The 22,141-nt window shown below is 42.1% G+C and overlaps 2 protein-coding genes across 3 annotated transcripts; one reads left to right on the forward strand and one right to left on the reverse strand.

The window, feature by feature from the left end:
• The first annotated feature begins 562 nt into the window (after window positions 1-562).
• PCID2 (PCI domain containing 2) lies at window positions 563-12,695 on the forward strand. 2 transcript variants are annotated; one of them, XM_079973023.1, is made up of 15 exons: window positions 563-748; window positions 1,314-1,387; window positions 1,975-2,064; window positions 3,257-3,330; window positions 3,872-3,932; window positions 4,619-4,665; window positions 5,055-5,109; window positions 5,654-5,757; window positions 5,976-6,051; window positions 6,133-6,274; window positions 7,974-8,074; window positions 8,482-8,555; window positions 8,818-8,943; window positions 10,339-10,462; window positions 12,175-12,695. In XM_079973023.1, the coding sequence occupies exons 2-15, from the start codon at window positions 1,352-1,354 to the stop codon at window positions 12,262-12,264; spliced, it is 1,200 nt and encodes a 399-aa protein (XP_079829149.1). In that variant the 5' UTR covers window positions 563-748; window positions 1,314-1,351; the 3' UTR covers window positions 12,265-12,695. The 2 variants fall into 2 exon arrangements, with proteins under 2 accessions (XP_079829149.1, XP_079829148.1); XM_079973022.1 differs by lacking the exons at window positions 563-748; window positions 1,314-1,387; window positions 1,975-2,064; ... (1 more) ...; window positions 3,872-3,932; window positions 4,619-4,665 and adding an exon at window positions 3,989-4,277.
• A 629-nt stretch (window positions 12,696-13,324) lies between these two features.
• Window positions 13,325-21,832, reverse strand: PROZ (protein Z, vitamin K dependent plasma glycoprotein). Its single transcript, XM_079972902.1, has 8 exons — window positions 21,224-21,832; window positions 20,463-20,626; window positions 20,005-20,029; window positions 18,459-18,572; window positions 16,802-16,933; window positions 16,018-16,103; window positions 15,577-15,691; window positions 13,325-13,964 (listed from the first exon to the last, which is right to left on the reverse strand). Exons 1-8 carry the CDS (start codon window positions 21,291-21,293, stop codon window positions 13,447-13,449), a joined length of 1,224 nt encoding a protein of 407 aa, XP_079829028.1. The 5' UTR covers window positions 21,294-21,832; the 3' UTR covers window positions 13,325-13,446.
• Between the last annotated feature and the right edge of the window lie 309 nt (window positions 21,833-22,141).

Raw genomic sequence — 22,141 nt, forward strand, 5'->3', positions numbered from 1 at the left:
CGTACGGGCAGGGGTACCTTTACCTTTACCTTTGTTGGAAGCGGCCCAGAGTGGCTGGGGTAACCCAGACAGATGGGCGGCATATAAATAAATATTATTAGATGATTACATGTGGACTGTAGTCAGGTTTGCATGAGACTCTCACAGACTGAACACGGGTTTGGATAGTTTGCTCGAGAGTCTGGGCCACTGGTTGTTGCAAATTGCAATTCTACTGTATAAATAGGTATAGAGATGGCACGTGATTTTCTACGTACATATAAAGATTATATGCAAATACCTAGAAGGTAGGGCGGAACAGCAACAACAAAAATGGAACAACAGAACGGGATGAATTTAGCACCCCTGATCCTGTCATTTATATCGCCTTAACTCGGATAAAATCCATCCCCGCCCCTAAGACGAACCCTGCGCCGGTTGCGATTTAAATAGGAGGCTTTGGTGAGCCCCGCCCCCTTCAATGTGAGGTGAACAGCAAGCGGAGGCCCCGCCCACCCACCTCTGCCGGCCTCGCGAGGAGCCGCGACGCAGGTTGTATGGCTGAACATGTCACGTGAGCAGAGGGAGTAGGTGGAGCCTTGAGGTGGCGAAAGCCAATCCGCGAAGGGGTAAGATCTCGGCGGAAAGGAAGTTCTTTTTTTTTTTCTCTAAGCTAACGCATCGTTGTCGGTGCGACTTTTCACTGCTGGGCTTCCTCGCGAACCGCCGAAGCGACGCGTCTAGGAGTTGCGTGTGCTGAAACTCGGCGGTAGGTCGCCAACAAGGGGCTCGCGGGGGAGGGGTCCGATGGAGTGGTTGTTCTGCGCATGCTCGGTGTGCAGCTTGGAGGACTTCTGGGGCGCTGCACGTCGGGATCAGGCAAGAAAGCTCATCCCTCTCCAACCCTGAAACCCGCAAGGCCTTTTTCTTTGCAAAGCTTCTCTCGTAATAAATGTCTGAGCCTTTCAAGTGCCCCAGACCTTCCTTCCTTTCTGAATGTACTTCTGAACATGTGCAGAGTTCCTTTTTGGAATGTTGTGGTTCTAGCTTCCACGTCAGATAGATTATCACATCCTGGGGTGGATCATATTCTCTGCAGTTTCTCTGCTATTTCTTTATATCCAGAAGTCTTATGTATATAGCAACATCTGATTTTTAATTTAGCTGGAACATAGCCTGCTGTGCAAAGGCAAGAGTCACATCCATTATCCCACCCCTTTTTAGCCAAGCTTTCAAACATTCGAGGAGGGTTGAGGATAGTTTCCCCAGTCTGGTCCACAGAATAACTATTTTGTCATCATTGATTCATAGTGTTCTTTTTGTTTTGTTTTCAGTTTAAGGTGCTTACTTGCTTTGGAGCAACACCCTTTCAATGGCACATATCAGTATAAATCAATATCTGCAACAGGTAAGTGATACACTTTTGTGCTGAATCTTACACATCCTAATTTGGAAGCAAGTGCCATTGAACTCAGTGGTGCTTACTTCTGAGTAGACATGTCTACCTTGGCCTTATCAGCACCACACTCTAATCAACTGAGCTAGCCATTAAAACTCTTATTAGAAACTAATTGACTGGGCACAAAGTCTCTTCACATATTTACCTTTCTCTGCCTTACTAAAATCACCCATTGCTCACTGGTATTCTTTTAGCTGCAGGGGATATAGAAGGCTGGTCTCTGCATTGGTGCAAGAATGAATGTCACATTCCCTTGCAGTGAAACTTGGAGGTTTCCCCACTCTTGCACCAGGAAATTGTCACTCTCCAGATGTTGTTCGACTCAAATTACCGTCAGTTGCTGGCAGCATGACTGCTGGCCAGGCATAATCAGAGCTGAAGTCCAACAACATCTTGAGGGTACCAGGTTCTCCTCCCTAGATTTTTCACCAAAATGGCAATTGACAAAACAAGGAATGAGAATATTTCTTACTGCTTCTGTGGGTATGGCTAGGGAATTTGTTCTATAATATTTTGTGTGTGTGTTCCTATTACAGGTGTTAGAATCTATTGACAGCAGAGATGGACTGTTTTGTGCAGAGTTGGTGTCATTTAAACATCCTCATGTTGCAAATCCTAGACTTCAGGTAAGAGATTTGGGTTGCCATCCTGTATACACTTTATCTGCAAGTAAGACTAGCGGAACTGAATGGGACTTACTAAGCATGTTTACTATGGAGTAAAACGATAAAGGTAAAGGACCCCTGGACAGTTAAGTCCTGTCAAACATGACTATGGGCTGCGGCACTCATCTTGCTTCAGGTCAAGGGAGCTGGCAGCATTTGTTGGAAGGAGCTGGGACAGAGCAATGGGAGTTCAACCCGTTGCACAGATTCTAACCGCCCACCTTCTAATCGGCAAGCAAGAGTCTCAGTGGTTTAGACCGCAGTGCCACTATGGAGTAAGCCCCACTGTACATGGTGGGTGTTTATTCTGAGTAAACATGTATAAGCATGAAAATCCTTAGCATTTACATTAAGGGAACTCAACTGCTCTGCTGTATTTGTACTGAAAAGGTAATTTCTGTTGTAACCATTTCCAGTGTAAAATAATTGCATTCTGTTACGTTATTTTGGTTAGCTAATTTATAACCGGCTTCATATTTCAACTATGTAGTTTACTTATCCCTACAAAAAGGAATTGGAATAATGCAAATTCTGCATTCAGTACCAAACAATACCACTAATATTACTACTAATAACAATTCCACATTTTAAGCAAGATAATTAAAAACGAATCTCTCTAAGTATTGTATTTAAATAAGAACCACATAAATAAAACCTTAATTACTAAGGCAAGCCATAGACCAAATAGTAAGATCTTCAGCAGCCCTGCCCATATGTTCAGCTCTTGAATGCATTGCCTTTTATTGTACTTTATGAACTTGATTTACATGCATATTTTTTTCTTGTCACATATTATAATAAATGTGTTTGCATGGATCTGATCACTTTCCCTCATATGCACACCATTTATTGAATATGCACTGACGTTCTAAATTTTCTCACAGATAATTTAAAAAATGTTAGCTCAATAGGCCAATTTTAAAATGTTAGCGCAGTAGGCCAATTGGCCACACAGGCCACTATTGCAAGCTTTGTGAATGAAGAACTGTTGCTGTTGTTTTTTCACGCTGTTGAGTCAGTAATTGATTGCACAGTGTCCAACAAGCCCTGTTCCCCTGGTGGTTTCTTTCCCCTAAATTTAGCCCTTTTTGTTACATTCGTTTGCATGTAACAAGGTATCACATTTCTCATTGCATTTAATTTATTTCATCAGCTTTCATCTCCAGAAGAAAAATGTCAGCAAGTGCTGGAACCACCCTATGATGAAATGTTTGCTGCCCACTTAAGGTAAAACTTTTTGGGGGGTTATGGCTTGAATTCTTGAAGATTCAAGCTACAAGTTCTATGCATAATTTACCTAGGAGTAAGACCCATTGAACTTAGTGCAGTGCAAAATGGAGAGACGTAAGCATTGGAAGCAGTGATAGTAAAAACAGGAAAACTGTAAGAGGAGCCCCAGTGCTCTGTATAATGTGTAACCAAGTTATGTGTATGCTCACTTGAAAATCAGTCCTGCTTTATTCAGTCTGTACAAGATTGCAGTCTGTAAGCTGGAAAGTAAAAAATAAAATGTGTTACCCTTTCATATTCTGCTCAAATATATTTTTAGTGTAGAGGGAAATAACAAGTATTACCTGTTGCCAAATACAAATTTTTAGACTTCAGTGCTGAAACAAACGTACTTGCAAGTAAGCACTCTGGGTAGATATGGGGGGTTTTTTGCTGAGCAAATAGGCAAAGAATTGCACTTATCAATCTAGCTAAAGTAAATAGTATAAAGCTTTGCTATTGTCTCATGAATCTTAATCTTTGTCTCTCCTCTTGATAGATGTACTTACGCAGTTGCCAACCACGATTTTGTAGAAGCTTACAAGTGCCAGACAGTTATAGTACAATATCCTTTATGATTCACTCCATTAAAAGTCTGCTGTGGAATTCTGAGTTCAGAACCTTCAGCATGGCCTAAGGAATAAACAAGTCTGTGTTATGACAATATGGGCTGCTGGCTGCATTCCTGGGAGAAGATAATGTTGAACTGAAGGATATGGAGAGATGCTGGGCTTTCATTAGATAACTGGACAAATGGGACATTTGTGCTGCTGGCTGGATGAACAATATTCCCCACCAGCCTGGTTTTCTCCAGATGTTGGTTGGCTACTCATCAACTAATGGGATTTGTAGTCCAGCAACATCTGAAGAGCTTCAAGTTAGGGAAGGATGCACCTAACTTCGAGGTACCTGCATAATTGCCACCCCATTGTGGATGGAATTCCTTTTCTCCTTAAAAACCACATTTGTTGTTTGGTAGTGCTGTTATATCCATTCCTTGCTTTAGATATCTAAGTGATATTGGTGGCATGGAGTGACTTTTGCCAGCTTCTGGTGGTGTGGTAGCTTCAGCCTGGATACAGACAACCTGGCTACTGGCAGCCACCCTCTGGTAAACATCTGTAGTGAATTACTGAAATACATGGTCCATGAGGCTGCCCAGCCGCTATTGCCATTATTGTTGTCTGTGTTTGCTTTAATAAAACATCATTGTATAAATCACCATGTATTAATTTTCCGTAACCCTTGCACATCTTTCCTAAGAGCCTTTCAAGCGCACAAAGAGGAAAACTGGTAAGTATCTGGTAAACATTTAATGAGAACTATGCCGTTGCTAAATAGAACGGACTTTTCACCTAGAGGCAAATGCCATTTCTTCTGTTGATGGTCAAAATGCCATTGCATTTAAAGCCATCTCTAAATGTTTCATCATTAGTTGTGCATAGGGCCAACTAAGGCTATTAGAAATCATGAAAACAAAGGTTGCACAGCCCCCAGCAAGAAGGATTGAAAGGACAAATGTGAAGAGAAAAGATGGAGCGTGGTGTAGGGGAGCCGGTATCAAACAGTACCATGAAGGGGGTATCCCTGAAGGCTTGCGGGCAAACTTAAAACTGCCCTGTAAACTGTTAGACTTGGGATATGGTGTATGCATTGTTATATTGTATTTTATTTTTTCCCAGGGCTTTGCCTATTATGTATGCGGTAGCCCTCGATCTTCGAATTTTTGCTAATAGTGTAAGTAGTATCTTTAGTGACTAAGTTACTGGGTGCCAATGAGGTTGCTGGGAGTGGTGGTGAAGGCCTATCTGATCTGGGGAAAACCTTGGTGGTTTTCTGTGCTCATCCTGAGACTCTCCTTGCATTGCCTTGGGAGCGCTTGCTTTGCATATTGTGTTGAGGTTTTCTTACACTCAAGCAATATATAAATTTGGTTAAAGAAATTGTTCTTGGGGTCGTGTTTGCAGTGTAAGCAGGACATTTCCTACAGGGCAGTTCTGACTGCAGACAATCCAGTTTTGTTGGTCGTGTGGTTGGGAGGAGAGAATTGGCTTACGGTGTGTTTAATGACATGCTGAAGATGTCTGCTGCTCAGAGCAAAATGGTTAGACCCTTGATTGTGCAGCCGTGTGTTTGCAACAGGCAGGATGGGGGGGAGTTGATTCATCCTTTTCGAATGCATGTTTGAGTTCTACACTTCATCTTGGTTACTGTTAGGAAAAGACAAAGGCCTGCCAGTAGGAGTATGACACTGACTCGCGGATGCTTTGTGTCACGATAGGCTGACCAGCAGCTGGCAAAGAAAGGCAAAGGCAAAGTTGGCGACATGTTGGAAAAAGCAGCAGAACTCCTTATGAGCTGTTTTCGAGTATGTGCCAGCGACACGTAAGTGAATGCGCTGTTTAAATTGGACCAGGAATAGCCTGTGTGTGTCTGTATATATGTGTATATGTATATAGGTGGCAGCTTGGTTAGGTTCTGTTGTTTTTGTCGGTTTGCAAAAAAGTGGATCAGAGGCTTAGAGGATTTTATTTGTATTTTTAAAAATCCTGCCTTTTAAAATACAATCTGATCCTGATGCATTTTTAATGTTTTTTTTATAGTCGAGCTGGCATTGAGGATTCCAAGAAGTGGGGCATGTTGTTTCTGGTGAATCAGCTGTTCAAGATTTATTTTAAGGTACGACCTTGAGCCAAACTCGTAAAGCAATCCTGCCATTTTGTGTTGATTTCCCTCTGCTAACGTCACACTCGTTTCCAGATCAACAAGCTTCATCTGTGCAAACCGCTGATAAGAGCAATTGATAGCTCAAATCTTAAAGATGAATACAGTATGGCACAGAGGGTTACATACAGATACTATGTTGGACGGAAAGCTATGTTTGACAGTGACTTTAAACAAGGTACTGTATTGGTTTATTTGTTTTTTGCCAAAAGTGTTGTGCGCATTGATGTGGTTTTGTGCAGTTTTAAGCAGTTTGTGTTGGTGCATCTATCTGTAATGCCATTGTGATGTGACGTGTTGCACTGGTGACATAGCGCTTAAGGTGAAGGGACAAACTATCTTCAAGCCACAAGTTCTAGGAGTAGGTTAGTTAGTCTTTGTTAGCTAAATCTCTCTGCAGATGCACTGCTGCCCATTTAAGAGTATTGTGGGGGCGCACGACTCTTTCCTATCTATAATCTGTCATTTGAATTCTACTCCGTATTGATCCAGAGTAGATTCCAATGTATAGTTAGCAGAGTAATAACTTAAACACATTGCAGGATCCCCCCCAAAAAGACCACAGAGGCATTTCATCCAGCAGAGCTTTACTGCTACTGAAGGCAAATGAGCATAATGGTCACAAATCCAGTACATTCAGGATTGGCACTGTCCATAAGAAATCCAGTTGCAGCAGACTTAAACTTGAAGTAACTTATAGTTTGACTAAATCTTAACACTACATATAGAACACCACACCAGAAGGAAAAGAGATAGAATGAAACCCAGGCTCCATCTGGCCTCAATATTATAGTCAGCATGACCTTGACAGAAAGAGATAACACAACCATTTTAAACCAGCTGTACTCAGCTTTTCTGAAGGAATAACCCAAACACCATGAACCTTCTGCTTGTTTATTTCACACAGAGAAGCTTCCAGAACCCTCTTGAATTAAGTAGAATAGGAAAGATCTCTACACATCAGACTTTCTGTACTAAGAAATGCAAAATGACATAATCCCCCTTCCCAACCTTTCAGCTTCAGATGAAACTATGGCTAGTATTACATCTGAACCGCATGGTTTCATTAACCATAGTTAATGGCAGCCATGGTTAGAAATGGGTTTGCACCAACTGTGGTTTGTGTCGATGTAACACTGTCCATAGTTAGCCCTGAAGCTGAAAGAAGAAAAGGGGGTTGTCCAGGAGAGAGCCAAGGAAGGGAGAATGCACAGAAGCCCCAAAGCACTGCTGATGTTCTAAATCTAGTTCTGTGGTAATGTCTACCTGAAACTAAAGTGGGTGGAGTTGTATTAATATTGTAAGCTTTTTAAATACATATTTTTCTTTCTCTAGTTTTATTTATATACTACTTTCAGTGTTCAAAGTAGGAGGAAAAAAGAGAGATAGTTTGGCTTCACATTAAGCCAGCCTCAGTTATATCTCTTTGGGGGGGGGGGAGTGAAATGACTTAAAAATAAGTAAAATGGCTCTCATTCAACTTAGGTCACATACTTAAAAAAACCAAAACAGTGTGTCAGAGTCTTTTGCTTTCCCAAACACTTCGGTTTCTGGCAAACATTGGAAGGCAAAACCTTATTGCAATTCAGGCAAGCTGATATCACAGAGCTAACAGTGAGTGTGGAAATAAATGCTATAAAACTTATTATATACAAGCCGCACTCAAATATGATGATAAATACTTTGTTCGGGTGGGGGAAGGAGTGGTGGAGGCTGGTTTTATTTCAGCGTTAATACTTGCAAAACTGTAAAATAAAGGACAAAAAGCCGTGTACATTTTCCAGATAGCTTTGACACCATTATTCTAAAAAGTGTTTCCTTACCATTGGTAAATATGGGGTTCAGCCATGGCATTAATCTTCTTTCTGTGTTTTCAGCGGAAGAGTATCTATCTTTTGCCTTCGAGCACTGCCACCGCTCCAGCCAGAAAAACAAAAGGATGATTTTAATTTATTTGCTGCCTGTGAAAATGTTACTGGTGAGTGGCATCTGAACATATCAAAATCCTTTTGGCATACTCCAGCGCATTGTAACTACGATCTGTGTTTACCAAGCTGTTCAGACAAGTATAGGCTAGGGTGAACCTGCACAACATGTAACCTCACAAGCTGAATGTTTGCCACCACCACTCATGGAGAAATCCAGCCACATGCTAGATAACTAATCGGCATTTAAAGTTCCTAGTTCGCAGCAAAACCAAGAGTGCCTATTCAGTGCCTGGTAGTTTATGCTTGGTTTGGTGAATCACCAAGTCAATGGCGAAAATTGCAGAATGGCTCAGTTGGAGCTTTGCTGAGAACCTTTCCAGAACAGAGGGCTGGATTACTTCAAGAGCAGGCTGTCCTAAAGCTGTCAAATCAACTTCAGACTGTGCTTTGATTTCAGGGCCACATGCCAATGATCCAGCTTTTAAAAAAATATGACCTCATGCAGTTTGCTGAAGTTACAAAGGCTGTGAGGTAAGTTTCATTTCTTTGACAGAATTTAACCTTTTATGAGCTGATTTCCACATTCACAACAGGGCTTCAGCTTCCTTCCGTCTCCCCATAAACCTTCCCTACTGCATAGAAAACTATTGTGTCCAGAAGAAGCAGTTCTCCTTTTCCTAGGCCATCCACATCCTTCCCTATGTCTATGTACCATATGTAGGAAGGACATGCTGTATGCTTCCGCCCTGAAACAAGCCTTTTCAAAACGCTTCTTAATTTTAAATTCCTCTAGTGAAGGGAACCTTCTTTTATTGAACGAGGCTCTGGCGAAACATGAGACATTCTTCATTCGCTGTGGTATCTTCCTTATTCTCGAGAAGCTGAAAATCATCACCTACAGGAATCTCTTCAAGAAAGTGTAAGAAGAGTATCACTCATGTTGTCTGAAAAGGCAGTTGTGATGAATATGTACTTAGAGTTATTATAATAATTTCTGGTGTTAAATATAGGGAAAAACCATCTTGGCTTGAATCATGTTACCTCTTGCCATTTTCGTTAACAAACAGAGTCCCGTGACATTTTAAATAGCGGAAATAAACAAGCTGAAGTTTTTCCTTCAGAGCAATTGGTTCCTTTTACACCTAGGGCCTAATAATTAGAGAGCCAGTGTGGTGTAGTGGTTAAGAGCGGTAGTCTCGTAATCTGGTGAACCAGGTTCGCGTCTCCGCTCCTCCACGTGCAGCTGCTGGGTGACCTTGGGCTAGTCACACTTCTCTGAAGTCTCTCAGCCCCACTCACCGTACAGAGTGTTTGTTGTGGGGGAGGAAGGGAAAGGAGAATGTTAGCCTCTTTGAGACTCCTTCGGGTAGGGATAAAGCGCGATATCAAATCCAAACTCTTCTTCTTCTCTTCTTCCTAACTGTAAGAGTGCTGATTAAAAATGTATTTTCCTGTTTGTAGGCCTAGATTTACACCTGTGCCAGATATTCCTGGAAGCAGTTGTTAATGTAATAGCCATTATTGGTTTTCAAATCCATTTCTTGGTTTGAGATCTACCTGTTAAGATTTGGGTTATAGTCCTGGGAAGTTTTACTTGAAAAGGGGAGACCGTCCAGGATGGGGGAAAGACTGACTCTGACCCCTTTCTCTTGACTCTGAACCCTTTCTCTTGACTCTGCCTCTGGTCCTGCTGGCATACGAAGATTCAGCCAGGCTGCCATGTTTGTTTGTTTTGTTAGGCGACTCTCCCTTTTGGTAGCCATGATGCTAGTTACCGTGGAAAAAATTCTAGGAACATTTCTCTGAATATGAACAAAGCTTGTAGAAATCAAGTTAGGAGCAAGAAGTAAAAGTGAATTACATTGTATTAAGTTTGTTCTCGTTCCTTTTTTAAAAGGTAAAGAAGTTGACAGATTCAGGAACAACTGGCATAACCAGATTATTTTGCCCCCTAACCCTGTGCTTTCAGTACAGCCTTAGGTTTCTGTCCCACCTCAAAAATAAAGGAGGACACAATGGATGCAGCTAAGCTTGAGATTTTAGTGACTAAGTGACGCTTATTTCCCCCTTAAAACTTTGTCCATATATTATAACAGGTTGCACCCAGCTTTGACTCTCTGCTGAGAAAAAATAATAATTGGTTGGATTAGCCTGACCTGGCCCAGGTGGGGCTCAAATATGGTTTTCCCAGATAGAGAAAGTATTTTGTACTCCCCCATTTACAGAAATATGAATTGGTACTTACAGGATAGAGATGGTGGGACTCGCATCTAGCTTTGCTACAATAACTGAGGTATACTTGTTCTTCTTTCAGGTATTTGTTACTCAAAACTCACCAGCTGTCTTTAGATGCCTTTCTTGTTGCCCTGAAATTCATGAAAGTTAATGATGTTGATACGGATGAAGTCCAGTGCATTCTAGCTAACCTCATATATATGGTGAGCATCGTGGTTTTTCATTCATCATGAACAAATGAGACCATTCCACAGAAACATGTTGTTGTCGTACCAGGCCTATATAAAATCACCAACTCTCAATTCGTTAATGAACACTGGCAAGTTATTTGCATATATGGTGGCATGCAACGACTATACGTAGACTTGTGCCTATTCAGTGCAAATAGTTTATAAATCTAATATTAAAGTATTATGCAAGGGGCATTTTCTTAGTGGTGGTTTTATGTACTACCACGATACGTGTACAAAAGGATGTCTATTATCCTGTGCAGGCCTCTCACATTGCCCAATTTCTTTTCTGTAAAAAATGAAAAAGGTTTGCCATTTTTCTGGCTTTTCATCCACTATTAACTACACAGCTTCCCATTTACCGTAATTTTCGCTCTATAACACACACTTTTTTGCTCCTAGAAAGTAAGGGAAAATGCCTGTGCGTGTTATGGAGCGAATGCACTGGACTGGAGCCCTGGCTGCCATCAGTCAAGCAAAGCGTCTGTCCCGCTTTGCGCGGCTCTCGCTTTGCTTGCTTTAAAGCAACCTACGGAGGAGCTGGGGAGGAGGGAGGGAAGGAGAGCCATGGCAGCAAAGCGGGCAGCAGCCGCTTACACGGGAGGAGGGACAGACGGGAGCCATAGCGAGCCGGAAGGAGGCAGGCGGTTAAACGCCAGCAGGGCACAGGAGGGGCTGTCTCAGTTGTCTCAGTTGATCCGCTGGGCTGGGGAGGGAGCTGGAGCTGCTTTTTTACTTCTGCAGCTTGTTTTCAGGCAGGATAGATTTGAGCATTGTCTGGGTCCTAGTGCCACTACCACGTTTTGTGCTCCATTCTGTTGCTGCTGGTGGCTGCTTATCACTCAAACTGAACATGATACCAGTAGCCACGTGTACAAACAAAGTAGAAGGCTGCAAGGAGGAGTGCTTTTACACAGCTAATGGCGAATCCTCTGCAAGCCAAGTCCTCCTCACTTGCTCAAATCTATTCTGCCTCAAAACAAGGAGCGGAAGGAAAAGGCGGCAAACTGTTAAATGGAAAAAACCCCAGGCACAGGGCAAATACCTTCAGTATACCTTTAAAGCAACAGTGCTCTTTCCCTCCCTCCTCCCCGCTCAGCTCACCGAAAAGCTCCTTCTCCACCCACCCCACGCGTGTTCCTTGTCCCTTGAGTGCTTTTCCTTCCCTCCTCACTTAAAACGTGGTTACAAAGCACGGATCCACATGGATCCTCAGGATTTTTGCACTGGGTCACCCCAAATTCACCATCAGATCACGTAGCATGTCCATGGCTACAGCCTGCACCAAAACACACACACACTGTTTATGGGGCCGCAATGGTGCAAAAACGTGGTTACAAAGCATGGATCCACATGGATCCTTAGGATTTTTGCATTGGGCTACCCCAAACTCACCGTCAGATCACATGTCTGTGGCCACAGCATGAACCACAAAAATCATACATCCACTGTTTCGTTTAGAATATTTTTTTCTTGTTTTCCTCCTCTAAAAATTACGCGTGTGTTATGGTCAGGTGCGTATTATAGAGTGAAAAATACGGTAAGTAGCAAATGAAAAACCATTGCTTTTATAATGTGATATTATTTTGAAGCCCTGTGCACTTTACTGAATACATATCTCATTCCAGCAAAGGTCTATAAAGGGTTTTACCTTCACAATATTAATATTCATTTTCCTGTTCCAGGGTCACATCAAAGGCTATATATCGCACCAGCACCAAAAGCTTGTTGTCAGCAAGCAAAACCCGTTTCCTCCACTGTCTACCGTCTGCTGAATCTGCTGTGACCTAAATGGAGATGTGCTGTCCATCGATGCTGGTTGCTGTTGGAGCAGCATGGAACTGGCCGTGAATTTAGACCAAATCTGTTGGGAGTACTCATGAGTATTTAAGAGACTGCTATAATGAAATGGGGATTTCCTGCTTAGTCCGCCAACCCAAAGCCACTCTGCACTGTCAAATAACAGGCAGGCAGAGGCTGCAGCAGGCTAGGGGAAATGGGAGAATTTGGCGAGGCTGCCTTGTGGAACTGTGCTGGATCCAAGCCTTGTAGAAAACTGCAAACTTTTTTTAAAAAATTATTTTGTACAGTTGTGTCTTCTTTTGACACCCTTTGGTTAAATGTTACCGTAGCTGGAACAGTTGAAAATGTGTCTTGCAACCATTTGTATCTGATATTGGTTGACTAAATACTGAATAACAGTAAACATTTATCTTGTGGTATTTGTGTGTTCAAACGACAGAGAAGGGCTAGAAAATCCTCATTTTTTTTTCTGAGAGGATTGAAACTTTTATTTATTTAATTGGATGTTTTTAAAATGCTTTGGTGTGGCTTGTTTGCTTTCCTCATGCACTATGTGCGACCTCTGTTTAGCATCTTTTGAAATAGTTGACTGCAGAAAAAGACATTGAATTTACATAGTTTGTCTGGTTTTGTAAAATAGTTGCATAGCTCCAATTCCTTTCTGCAGTGTGTATCCCAGGAGTCACAGAAATAAATGCGATAATTCCCACTGAAGAGACTACAGCGGTGAATAAGAAGAATGTCTTTCACATAAATTTATAGTCAGATTTTACACCATGGTTTTATCAATCTATGCAGGTGACATTTATACGCAGATGGGCTTTCATTGCCCCTGCAAGATTGCATGTAGGACAGTGTTGTCTGAAATCCTGTCATACAGGAGCACCCCTGCTTGCTAAAACTCATGCAAATGTAGCTATGAAAATCAAACCAGTTGCAATATCTCAGGACCAGCTAGTACTGTGTAAATAAAGCTACATTATTATTATTTTTTAAATGACGTTAGTAATGTGTTCTGTTAAAATGCATAGGTCAGGGCAAAAAGTTTTATTGTCAACAGTTAAGTGCACGTAATTTTTACAACTGACTTCTACACAAATACATACAAATGCCGGGCCTTGCCATTCCACATATTCCTCTGCCCTTGCTTTCAGTTAGTCCATCTTTTGCTTAAACCACATCATGTATCGTGTCGTCTTAGTGAATATAAGTGTTTCCCACTTAGTTGCTTCTGTTGCCCATGGTTCTAAAACACCCGTCAGAAACCAAGTGCCTTTATAGTCAACAGCGCTAAAGCTACCTCCAGCCAGTAGTTCTCCCGATACTTCGCGGCTATAGCCACAGAATTCCCTTGTTATCAGTGTCCTGTTGAGGATTTGCTTGCATTCGTCTCCGTTGAGGTACGAAACCGACAGCTCCGCCGTTGAACCTGTGGAGTTATTTCCATCGGCTTTCCAGCCACTGAGAGTAGCCTCCCGTTCTGAAATCAATACGTGCTCCGCAAAATCCCTTTCTGGGATGCATATGGGCAGGTGGTGGCTGCTGCAGCCAATGTGCTGTTCGAGTTCGAGCAAAGCCAAGTTGTTCTCACCGGTGTTGCTATCATAGCGGATGTGTATATTTATCTGTTTCACAGGTATTTCTTGCCTAACTCTTTGCAGCCTGTTGATTCCTGTGCAAATAATGATGTACCCGTAAGTTGTTGCAATAGCATTTGGTTGGAATAGGCTCACATTGGCAAACAGTTATTATAGCAATAGTGCCTTGAATTGGAATAAGCACATAGCCATTTCTCAATAGGACTTAACAACGCTATACTCGGGCGATACTGTTAGTTTCCAAACGCATCTGGACTCTCAGCAAATCCTTTTTTGGTGAGAGGAGCAAACATTTGATATGGAACTTGCAGGAATTCATGTGTATGTTTACCGTCTTTTCACCCCAATTTTTATAGGGGCAGAAAGAAGAGAAACCACAGAATGCTACAACCTTAAAGGTAAAGGTAAAGGAACCCCTGACCATTAGGTCCAGTCGTGGCCAACTCTGGGGTTGCGGCGCTCATCTCGCTTTACTGGCCGAGGGAGCCGGTGTACAGCTTCCGGGTCATGTGGCCAGCATGACTAAGCCGCTTCTGGCGAACCAGAGCAGCGCACAGAAACGCCATTTCCCTTCCCGCCGGAGTGGTACCTATTTATCTACTTGCACTTTGATGTGCTTTCAAACTGCTAGGTTGGCAGGAGCAGGAACCGAGCAACAGGAGCTCACCCCGTTGCGGGGATTCGAACCGCCAACCTTCTGATCGGCAAGTCCTAGGCTCTGTGGTTTAACCCACAGTGCCACCTGCGTCCCATACTGTTGTTCAAAATGTCATTTAATCTTGCCCAGGTCAAACCCTGAGTGGGTTGACTTTGCAAAGCTAGGAAAGTTCTCTAGAATTCTTACAACTCTTAATACGGATTTGGTAAGGTTGGGTATGTGTCACAGTCGCCTGCTTATCTTGGAATGCAATGGTGAAGTGTAATCTTTTCTTGGTTATCTACACCAATTGCCTGAACCAAAGTGGTTGCAGTCTTGTTAATAACAGTTCCTGCACAACCCCCAGTGTGAAATGTATGGGAAGTGCACAAAAGGTACCTTCATGCGTTTTTGCATCGCAAAGAGGAGACATGCCTGAGATGGCTGTGAGCTTTCAAAACAGAGATAAAGATGTCATTGAAATTCTACTCGGTATTGATCCAGAGTAGATTCTAATGTATAGTTAGCAGAGTAAAAATTTAAACACCTTGCAGGATTCCTCAAAAATAGAACAGAGGCATTTCATTCAGCAGAGCTTTACTGCTACTGAAGGCAAATGAGCATAACGGTCACAAATCCAGTACATTCAGGATTGGCACTGTCTATAAGAAATCCAGTTGCAGCAGACTTAACTCAAACTTACAATAACTTGCAATAAGTCTAAAACTTAACACAAAGCATACTATGTACAGAACACCACACCAGAAGGAAAAGATAGAGAAAGTGTAAAACCCAGGCTCCATCTGGCCTATTATTATAGTCAGCATGACCTTGACAGAAAGAGATAACAGAACCAGTTTAAACCAGCTGTACTCGACTTCTCTGAAGGAATAAGCCAAACATCATTAACCTTCTGCTTGTTTCTTTCACATAGAGAAGCTTCCAGAACCCTCTTGAATTAAGTAGAATAGGAAAGATCTCTACACATCAGATCAATACTTTATGTACTAAGAAATGCAAACTGACAAAAGGATCATTTGGCTACCTACCAATCACAGCAATGACGGGAGTCAGCCGTGCACATTCAGCTGTAGTCAGGACAAAGTTAGTTTTCAGTAGAACACCACCACAGAACCATTCTCCTTCTGAGTTTAAAAGCAGGACCTTGAGAGCACGGAAGACAGTACATGGCTTTAATTTAGTAATTTTAAGTCCATAGGGCAGGGTACGTTGTTCTTCTGCATCCCATTGCTGCTCAGAGCACAGCGTCAGGGAACACACCATTACAGAAGAAAAGCTCATTTCTGGTGTAACCACAACCAGTCAAAAGCATGTTGAGTGCACTGCAAATTGGGCAAAAGTTTAGAGGGGCAGTTGAGAGGAGGGAAGAGAGCGAGCTGTGGTCTGAGCAAGGAAAATGGGGGCAGACCTGCCTAAGGCACATATTTACAGCAAGTCTAGATAAAGGCTGTGTTCAACATTTCACATACCTGCCAAGGGAATCCCCTCTGGGTTGTTTCGGTTGCCTCCAGCTGCACTGGTAAGTGGTCTTTATGTCTGCCGCATGCACACTGATCTAATAATGGTAGGTAAAAATATGGAGAAATAAAACCAGCTCTGGGAGGGCAAAGGGAGGAGTTCGTTGGGAGTTGGGTGGTTGGTTGGCGTGGGAGTGAATTGAGATAGAGTCTGTGGGTAGGTTGAGTTAGTGTAGCGAAATAAGCTGAGTCAGGAACAGTTAGGAGCTAGGAAGACAAGTAAATATCCGAGAGGTGGTTTAGTGAGTGAGAGCAGGTAGCAGAAGTTATAGGTCTGGAATGGCACCCCATGATTGTAACTGACTGATACCGTTTATGAAACCAAACGCTTGTTAAAGTGCAATAAATAAACAGAAGTTTATGTTCCAATTTAACCCTGACTGGACTCAGTATTGTACCAGGTAGGGCCTGGGTGGTGGCAGCAAGAAATAAAGTGGTGGCACAGGGATCAATAAACGGTGAAACGTCCGGGGACCCTGTGTGATCACCAAATGTACATAAGGGCTTTCGGGGGGGGGATCCCTGTAATTCTTAGCAACCCACTAAGAGAGGCAGCTATCCCTGTTTCACAGAAGGGGAAGAATGAGGCAGCCAGAGGCTTGCCAAGAGCAGCCACTGGATTTCATGACTGATGCGATGACTTGAATCACAGTTCATTTTCTTAACTACTATGGTACATTGGTCTGTATTGTTGCCTCCTAAAATAATTATTTTCTTTTCCATTTTCTAGACTTACCTTGGGGAAGGCATGATTTAGCATCTTTCCCAAGTTCATAGGCTTTTGCACACGAACAGCGGTACGACGTCAGTTCTGGATAGCAGAAGTGCTGGCAACCCTCATTTATTTCATGGCGGCACTCATTTTTAGCTACAGGGGAGAAAACCACATTTAAAACTATAGAACAAGCATTTAAACAAAGGACAATGTCCAGTGATGTCCACTCACTTATGCAGAGGAAATATCCTTGCACAACAGGACTTCTGGTTTCACTTCTCTCTGCTGTAGCCTCTGGTGTACCTCCCAAAATCTAATCTAAGGGCTTCTTCAAAACTTCAAAGCAGTTTTGGGGGACTTCAGGAGGGAGAAGTGAAGGAGAAGTCATGTTGCGCAAGCAGATGCCAGCTTGTACTACGGTATAGCAGATCTCACCCCAAATTAACAATCAGCTGAAATTATCTTGTGAAAATTAACATGGGCTCCCTTTCTCTAATATTTATGTATTTGTTCTTTGATGCTCAATTATTTTTCCAGAATCTACAGGCTTAACCACTAGTCCCTATTTTTGTGTGAGATACATGACACTTGCAGCATCCATTAATTCCTGGCAGCAATGTTTTCCAGCAAAGACTAAAGTTGTAATCCAGCTGTAACAGTTAGATTTCACTTTTGACTATGGAAGTCAAGAGTTTACCATTTAACTTGGGAATAAATCTATCATTTGCCCGAAGAACAACTGCCTTTATGATCAGAAATGGCGAGTTAGGTTCAGAATTGCACCCATGGGATATTCTTATTAGAGAGCTGGAGGGAAGAGGTGACTCATCAATTTATTCTCTCTGAAGCCCTCCATGCATCCTGAAAATCTGTTCAGGAAGTGGTTGTTAAGATCCTCCCACAAGCAGCATGGAGGTGGCATGAGAAGCTGTAGGAGGAAGGCGGCGATTGGTGGAAATCACCTCCCATCAAAATAACGAATATCAACTATATCGGGAAATGATGGGAAGTCTATATTTATTTTACTTCAGATTGTTGTTGTTGTTTTATTATATTTTATGTACCATTATATGATTTTAGCTTAGCTGATATCTAAGGTCAGATTACAAGGTCAAATTAACATTCCAAGTTAAACTAATTTAAGAATATATATATGATATATATGTGTGTGTGTGTATACATATATATATATAATGTACAGTATGTGTATATATAAAGTTAAATCTGTAATGACATTAATGAATTTCAATAAAGAATTTTTCATCCAAAAAGAGAGAGAAAGAAATCACCTCCCATCACCATCTGTTTTAAAGCAGAAGCATCTGCCTATATCTCAGTTCCATCCGCAAATGGATCAAATATGTAATATCTTGCTTGTCAGACAGAAAGGGGGACAATTGTGTACAACGCCCTGTGAATTTTCCTATGGCGCCTAGTTAGCTATTGTTGGAAGACAGAGATTAGTAATGAGTAATTAATAAAGATATTACTTGACATAAGCTGGATCTAGACACACCAAAGAAGCGTTTCAGGTTAAAGCATTGTAAATTTAAATAGGGAAAACAGGTAGAGAAAAATGGGATTCCACATCGCCGTCTGGTGGCACAGTGTTATATTTAGAGAGATTCTAGGAAATGATGTGGCACATGCCTTTTTATAAATAAACATTGCGATTTACCAAAAGCACAGTTGGCTCCTTCAAAGCCATCTCTACAATCACATGTGTAGCTTCGGATGCTGTCCTTGCATACACCATTATGCAGGCAGGGGTTAGAAGAACATGGTGCACCTTCTGGGGCCGGTGGGAGAGAGGAAATATTATTAGTAAGTACATATAGAATAGTGAGAATATTTCCTGCTGTTCTTCTGCTGCTGCATCAAAATTGTTTTTGTGAACCCCATTCCCTCCCCTCTAAAAACCCACATTTCAATAAGGGGTGTTGCCCAGTTTCGGTAGTCCTGATTTCAGAATGTGAATCTTGGCAACTCTTGGAAGGCATTATAAAGGTAAAGGGACCCCTGACCATTAGGTCCAGTCATGGCCGACTCTGGGGTTGCGGCACTCATCTCGCTTTATTGGCTGAGGGAGCCGGCGTACAGCTTCCGGGTCATGTGGCCAGCATGAGTAAGCCGCTTCTGGCGAACCAGAGCAGTGCACGGAAACGCTGTTCACCTTCCCACTGGAGCAGTACCTATTTATCTACTTGCACTTGACGAGCTTTCGAACTGCTAGGTTGGCAGGAGCAGGGACCGAGCAACGGGAGCTCACCCTGTCGCGGGGATTCAAACCACTGACCTTCTGATCAGCAAGTCCTAGGTTCTGTGGTTTAACCCACAGCGCCACCCGCGTCCCGGAAGACATTATACCATCAAGTTAATCTGTATGCAAACTGCTTCTGAACCCAGTTTTTCTGCCTGCTTGCTTGCTGCTGCACCTGCAGTGGGAAGGACAGAAATTTATACCCTTTGCAACATAGGAAGCTGCTTTAAACTGAGTCAGGCCAATGGTCCACCTCAGGTGTCTATGCCGATTGGCAGCGGCTCACCAGGGTTTTGTACAGGGAACATCTCCTACCTGGAGATGCCAAAGATTGAACCTGAGGCCTTCTGCGTGCAAAGCAGATTCTTTGCCAGTGAGCTATGGCCCTCTGACACTTGGAAAGCAGCTGTTGCTGCAGCCCAGGTGCCAGGAATGCTGGGAAATTCAGCTTTCCCGGCAAAAACGTGCAAACTCTATTTTCCCGCACTTCTGGCATCTGTTTCACAGCTGTAGCAGAGTGCCAAGTACCAGATAAGTCAATTTGGCTCATAAGGGGACTTGGAATAAATCTAAACACTTCCCAAGTTTGAAACAGAATAATTGGGTTTTCTATCTAGACCAAATTACTAATTAGACCAAAGCATAACTGGAGTGGTTTGCCTCATCACTTATTTCAAGGGCAAATTTTCTGCAATAATTTGGCTCACACCCTACTTCTGTGATAATCCAGTTCATGAGGCAAGTCCAAGAATAGAGGAGAGCTGGAGGAATTAAATGGACTTGTTATTTATGTCTTTTCCCTGCCACAAAACAAAAGAGCAAAAGGAAGTGCTATATTAGCCTCATAACATATGCTCTATTATCAACAGATTTCCTTTAGTACAATGAGCAACTCCAATAAATCCCTTAGTTTTTAATATAATATCCAATAAAAAATAATGAAACAAACTGAAAAACTACTTACCAAAGTAGCCATTCCAAAACTTGTCCTGGGGAAAAAATGTAATTTTTTTTGTTTTTAACAGTGGACCATTTCTCTCTCTCTCTCTCCCCCCCAGCAACATATTGTACCAAATATAGGATTACCACCTGATTTCTCTGATGATTTCTCTGTGTGATTTTGGACAGAAAAAGTTAATGGGGTCAAAAAGACTGCTTAAAAGATCCTTAATAGTAAGGGGTGAGAACCAATGTGGTACAGTGGTTAGAGTGCTGTACTAGGAATTGGGAAACCAGAGTTCTAATCTCCACTCAGCCTAACCTACCCCACAAGGTTGTTGTGAAAAATAGTGCAAGAATGATTACATCTTAAGAATTTATCATTGGTTCAGCAATTGTAACGATTGCGTCATGAATTGGATTTCAATGCCAGGACTACAGCTTGATTGATATGCCCATAAAGGAAAAGTTTAGAATACATACAGTTTTCTCAGTGTCTTCAAATACTTCTCTAGCCTCTTCGTATGTGCACCTTTCTTCAAGGCATTCTCTTTCCAAATTACCTTGGAGGATCTCTTCGAAATACATGAATCTGGCACGCTTAGACCTTACAACAACTTGATTTGCATCCCCGGCCGACAGAAACACTGAAAAGAGGGGAAAGGTGGAGGGGAGCAAATAGATTTTGCCCACAAACCTACTGTATTTCGCTTCCTATGCATGGAGCGATCAGAATAGCTTTCTGTAGAGTCAAGCTGGGGGAACTTCTTCAACCTTTCCAGGCACCCTTCTGAGTAGATTGTGTTAGTGGTGGGTAGTGCCACAAAGTGTTCCAGAACTTTGAAATGTATTTCACAGACCATGTGACCGAACCACTAATTTTGGTTGCATCTGATGAAGCAGACTCTATTGCTGAGAGCTCACATATATACATGCGTATTATTTCAGAAAGTGCAGATTTGGTCAATTTGGCTTTAAAAATGTGAACCAAATCAAATTTCACTACCAAATAAACTGCATCTATATAAATCACGGAATCTGCCACGTGAGTCAAACCAACTAAGTTTTCACCTAAACATTAACTGAAGAAGACTGTTTTGGAGGGGAGTAACTCTCAAAGGTACAGATTAAATGACAATTCTAAAAGCCCCCGACTCCCATGTTCTCTCTCATATATATATATATATATATATATATATATATATATATGGCAAATTAACACCGTTGTGGACAAAACACCATACCTTTCGATTCTGCCTGATGAAAAATGAATGCAAGGAAGAGAAACCATATTGTCCAGTTGTGAGTTCCCATTTTGGTTCCCTTGGAACAGTTAATTGGATTTCGCCTGCTTAGCAGTTAGCTCTTGGGTGAAGTTACTGAATGACTAAAGTTTAAAGTTCAAGAACCCAGTAAGAAAACAAAAGGGCAATGGCAGGACCTAATGTTTACAAATGGAAGCTCTGAAAGAAAGGACTTCTTCCCTACAGAAACAGAAAACAAGTGGCAGGAAGCATTCCAGGGTATCTCTACAATTGACCAAAACTTACCCCGTGTTGTGGCAAGATATTACAACCCCCTTCCCTCAGCAGCTGAAAGCAAATTGGGTTCTGTAAACGGGTGAGGGCATTGAAATACCCTAGAACTTCATCACGCCAGCCTGTTGTATGGATCTTTTGGGACTCTGTCGCTGAACTAGGACACATGAAGCTACTTGTCTGCCCTAATCCAAAACAGATTGCATACATTCAGTTGCGATTACAGTTTTGCGATTTGTTCCACCCAAATGGTTTTTAGGAATGAGATGCTTAAGAGTGTAATTACTGTAAATATGTGTACGATTTGCATTTGGCTTATGGATGTTAGGATTTTAGGAAGTTGGAAAACGCTGAATATTATTCTATTGAATCAAAATCCCTCATCTGTAACACTGTTTCTGCATTGGTACTTTGTGGCCACAAGAGGGAGAACACACACAATTTAGTGGACAGGCTTTCTGCCAAGCTATAGACTGGGAGATTGCGAGTCACTAGAAAATGGGGCTACAATTCAGCGTATGGAATGAAACAAAGATCATCAAGTATTACCTATGTACATTCTCTAGCCAGATAAATACAGGGAGGTTGGCCCATTCAGATGCAGGCTAGCAGATGATTTGTGAT

This window comes from Podarcis cretensis, assembly GCF_951804945.1.
Source record: "Podarcis cretensis genome assembly, chromosome: 4".
Lineage (NCBI taxonomy): Eukaryota > Metazoa > Chordata > Lepidosauria > Squamata > Lacertidae > Podarcis > Podarcis cretensis.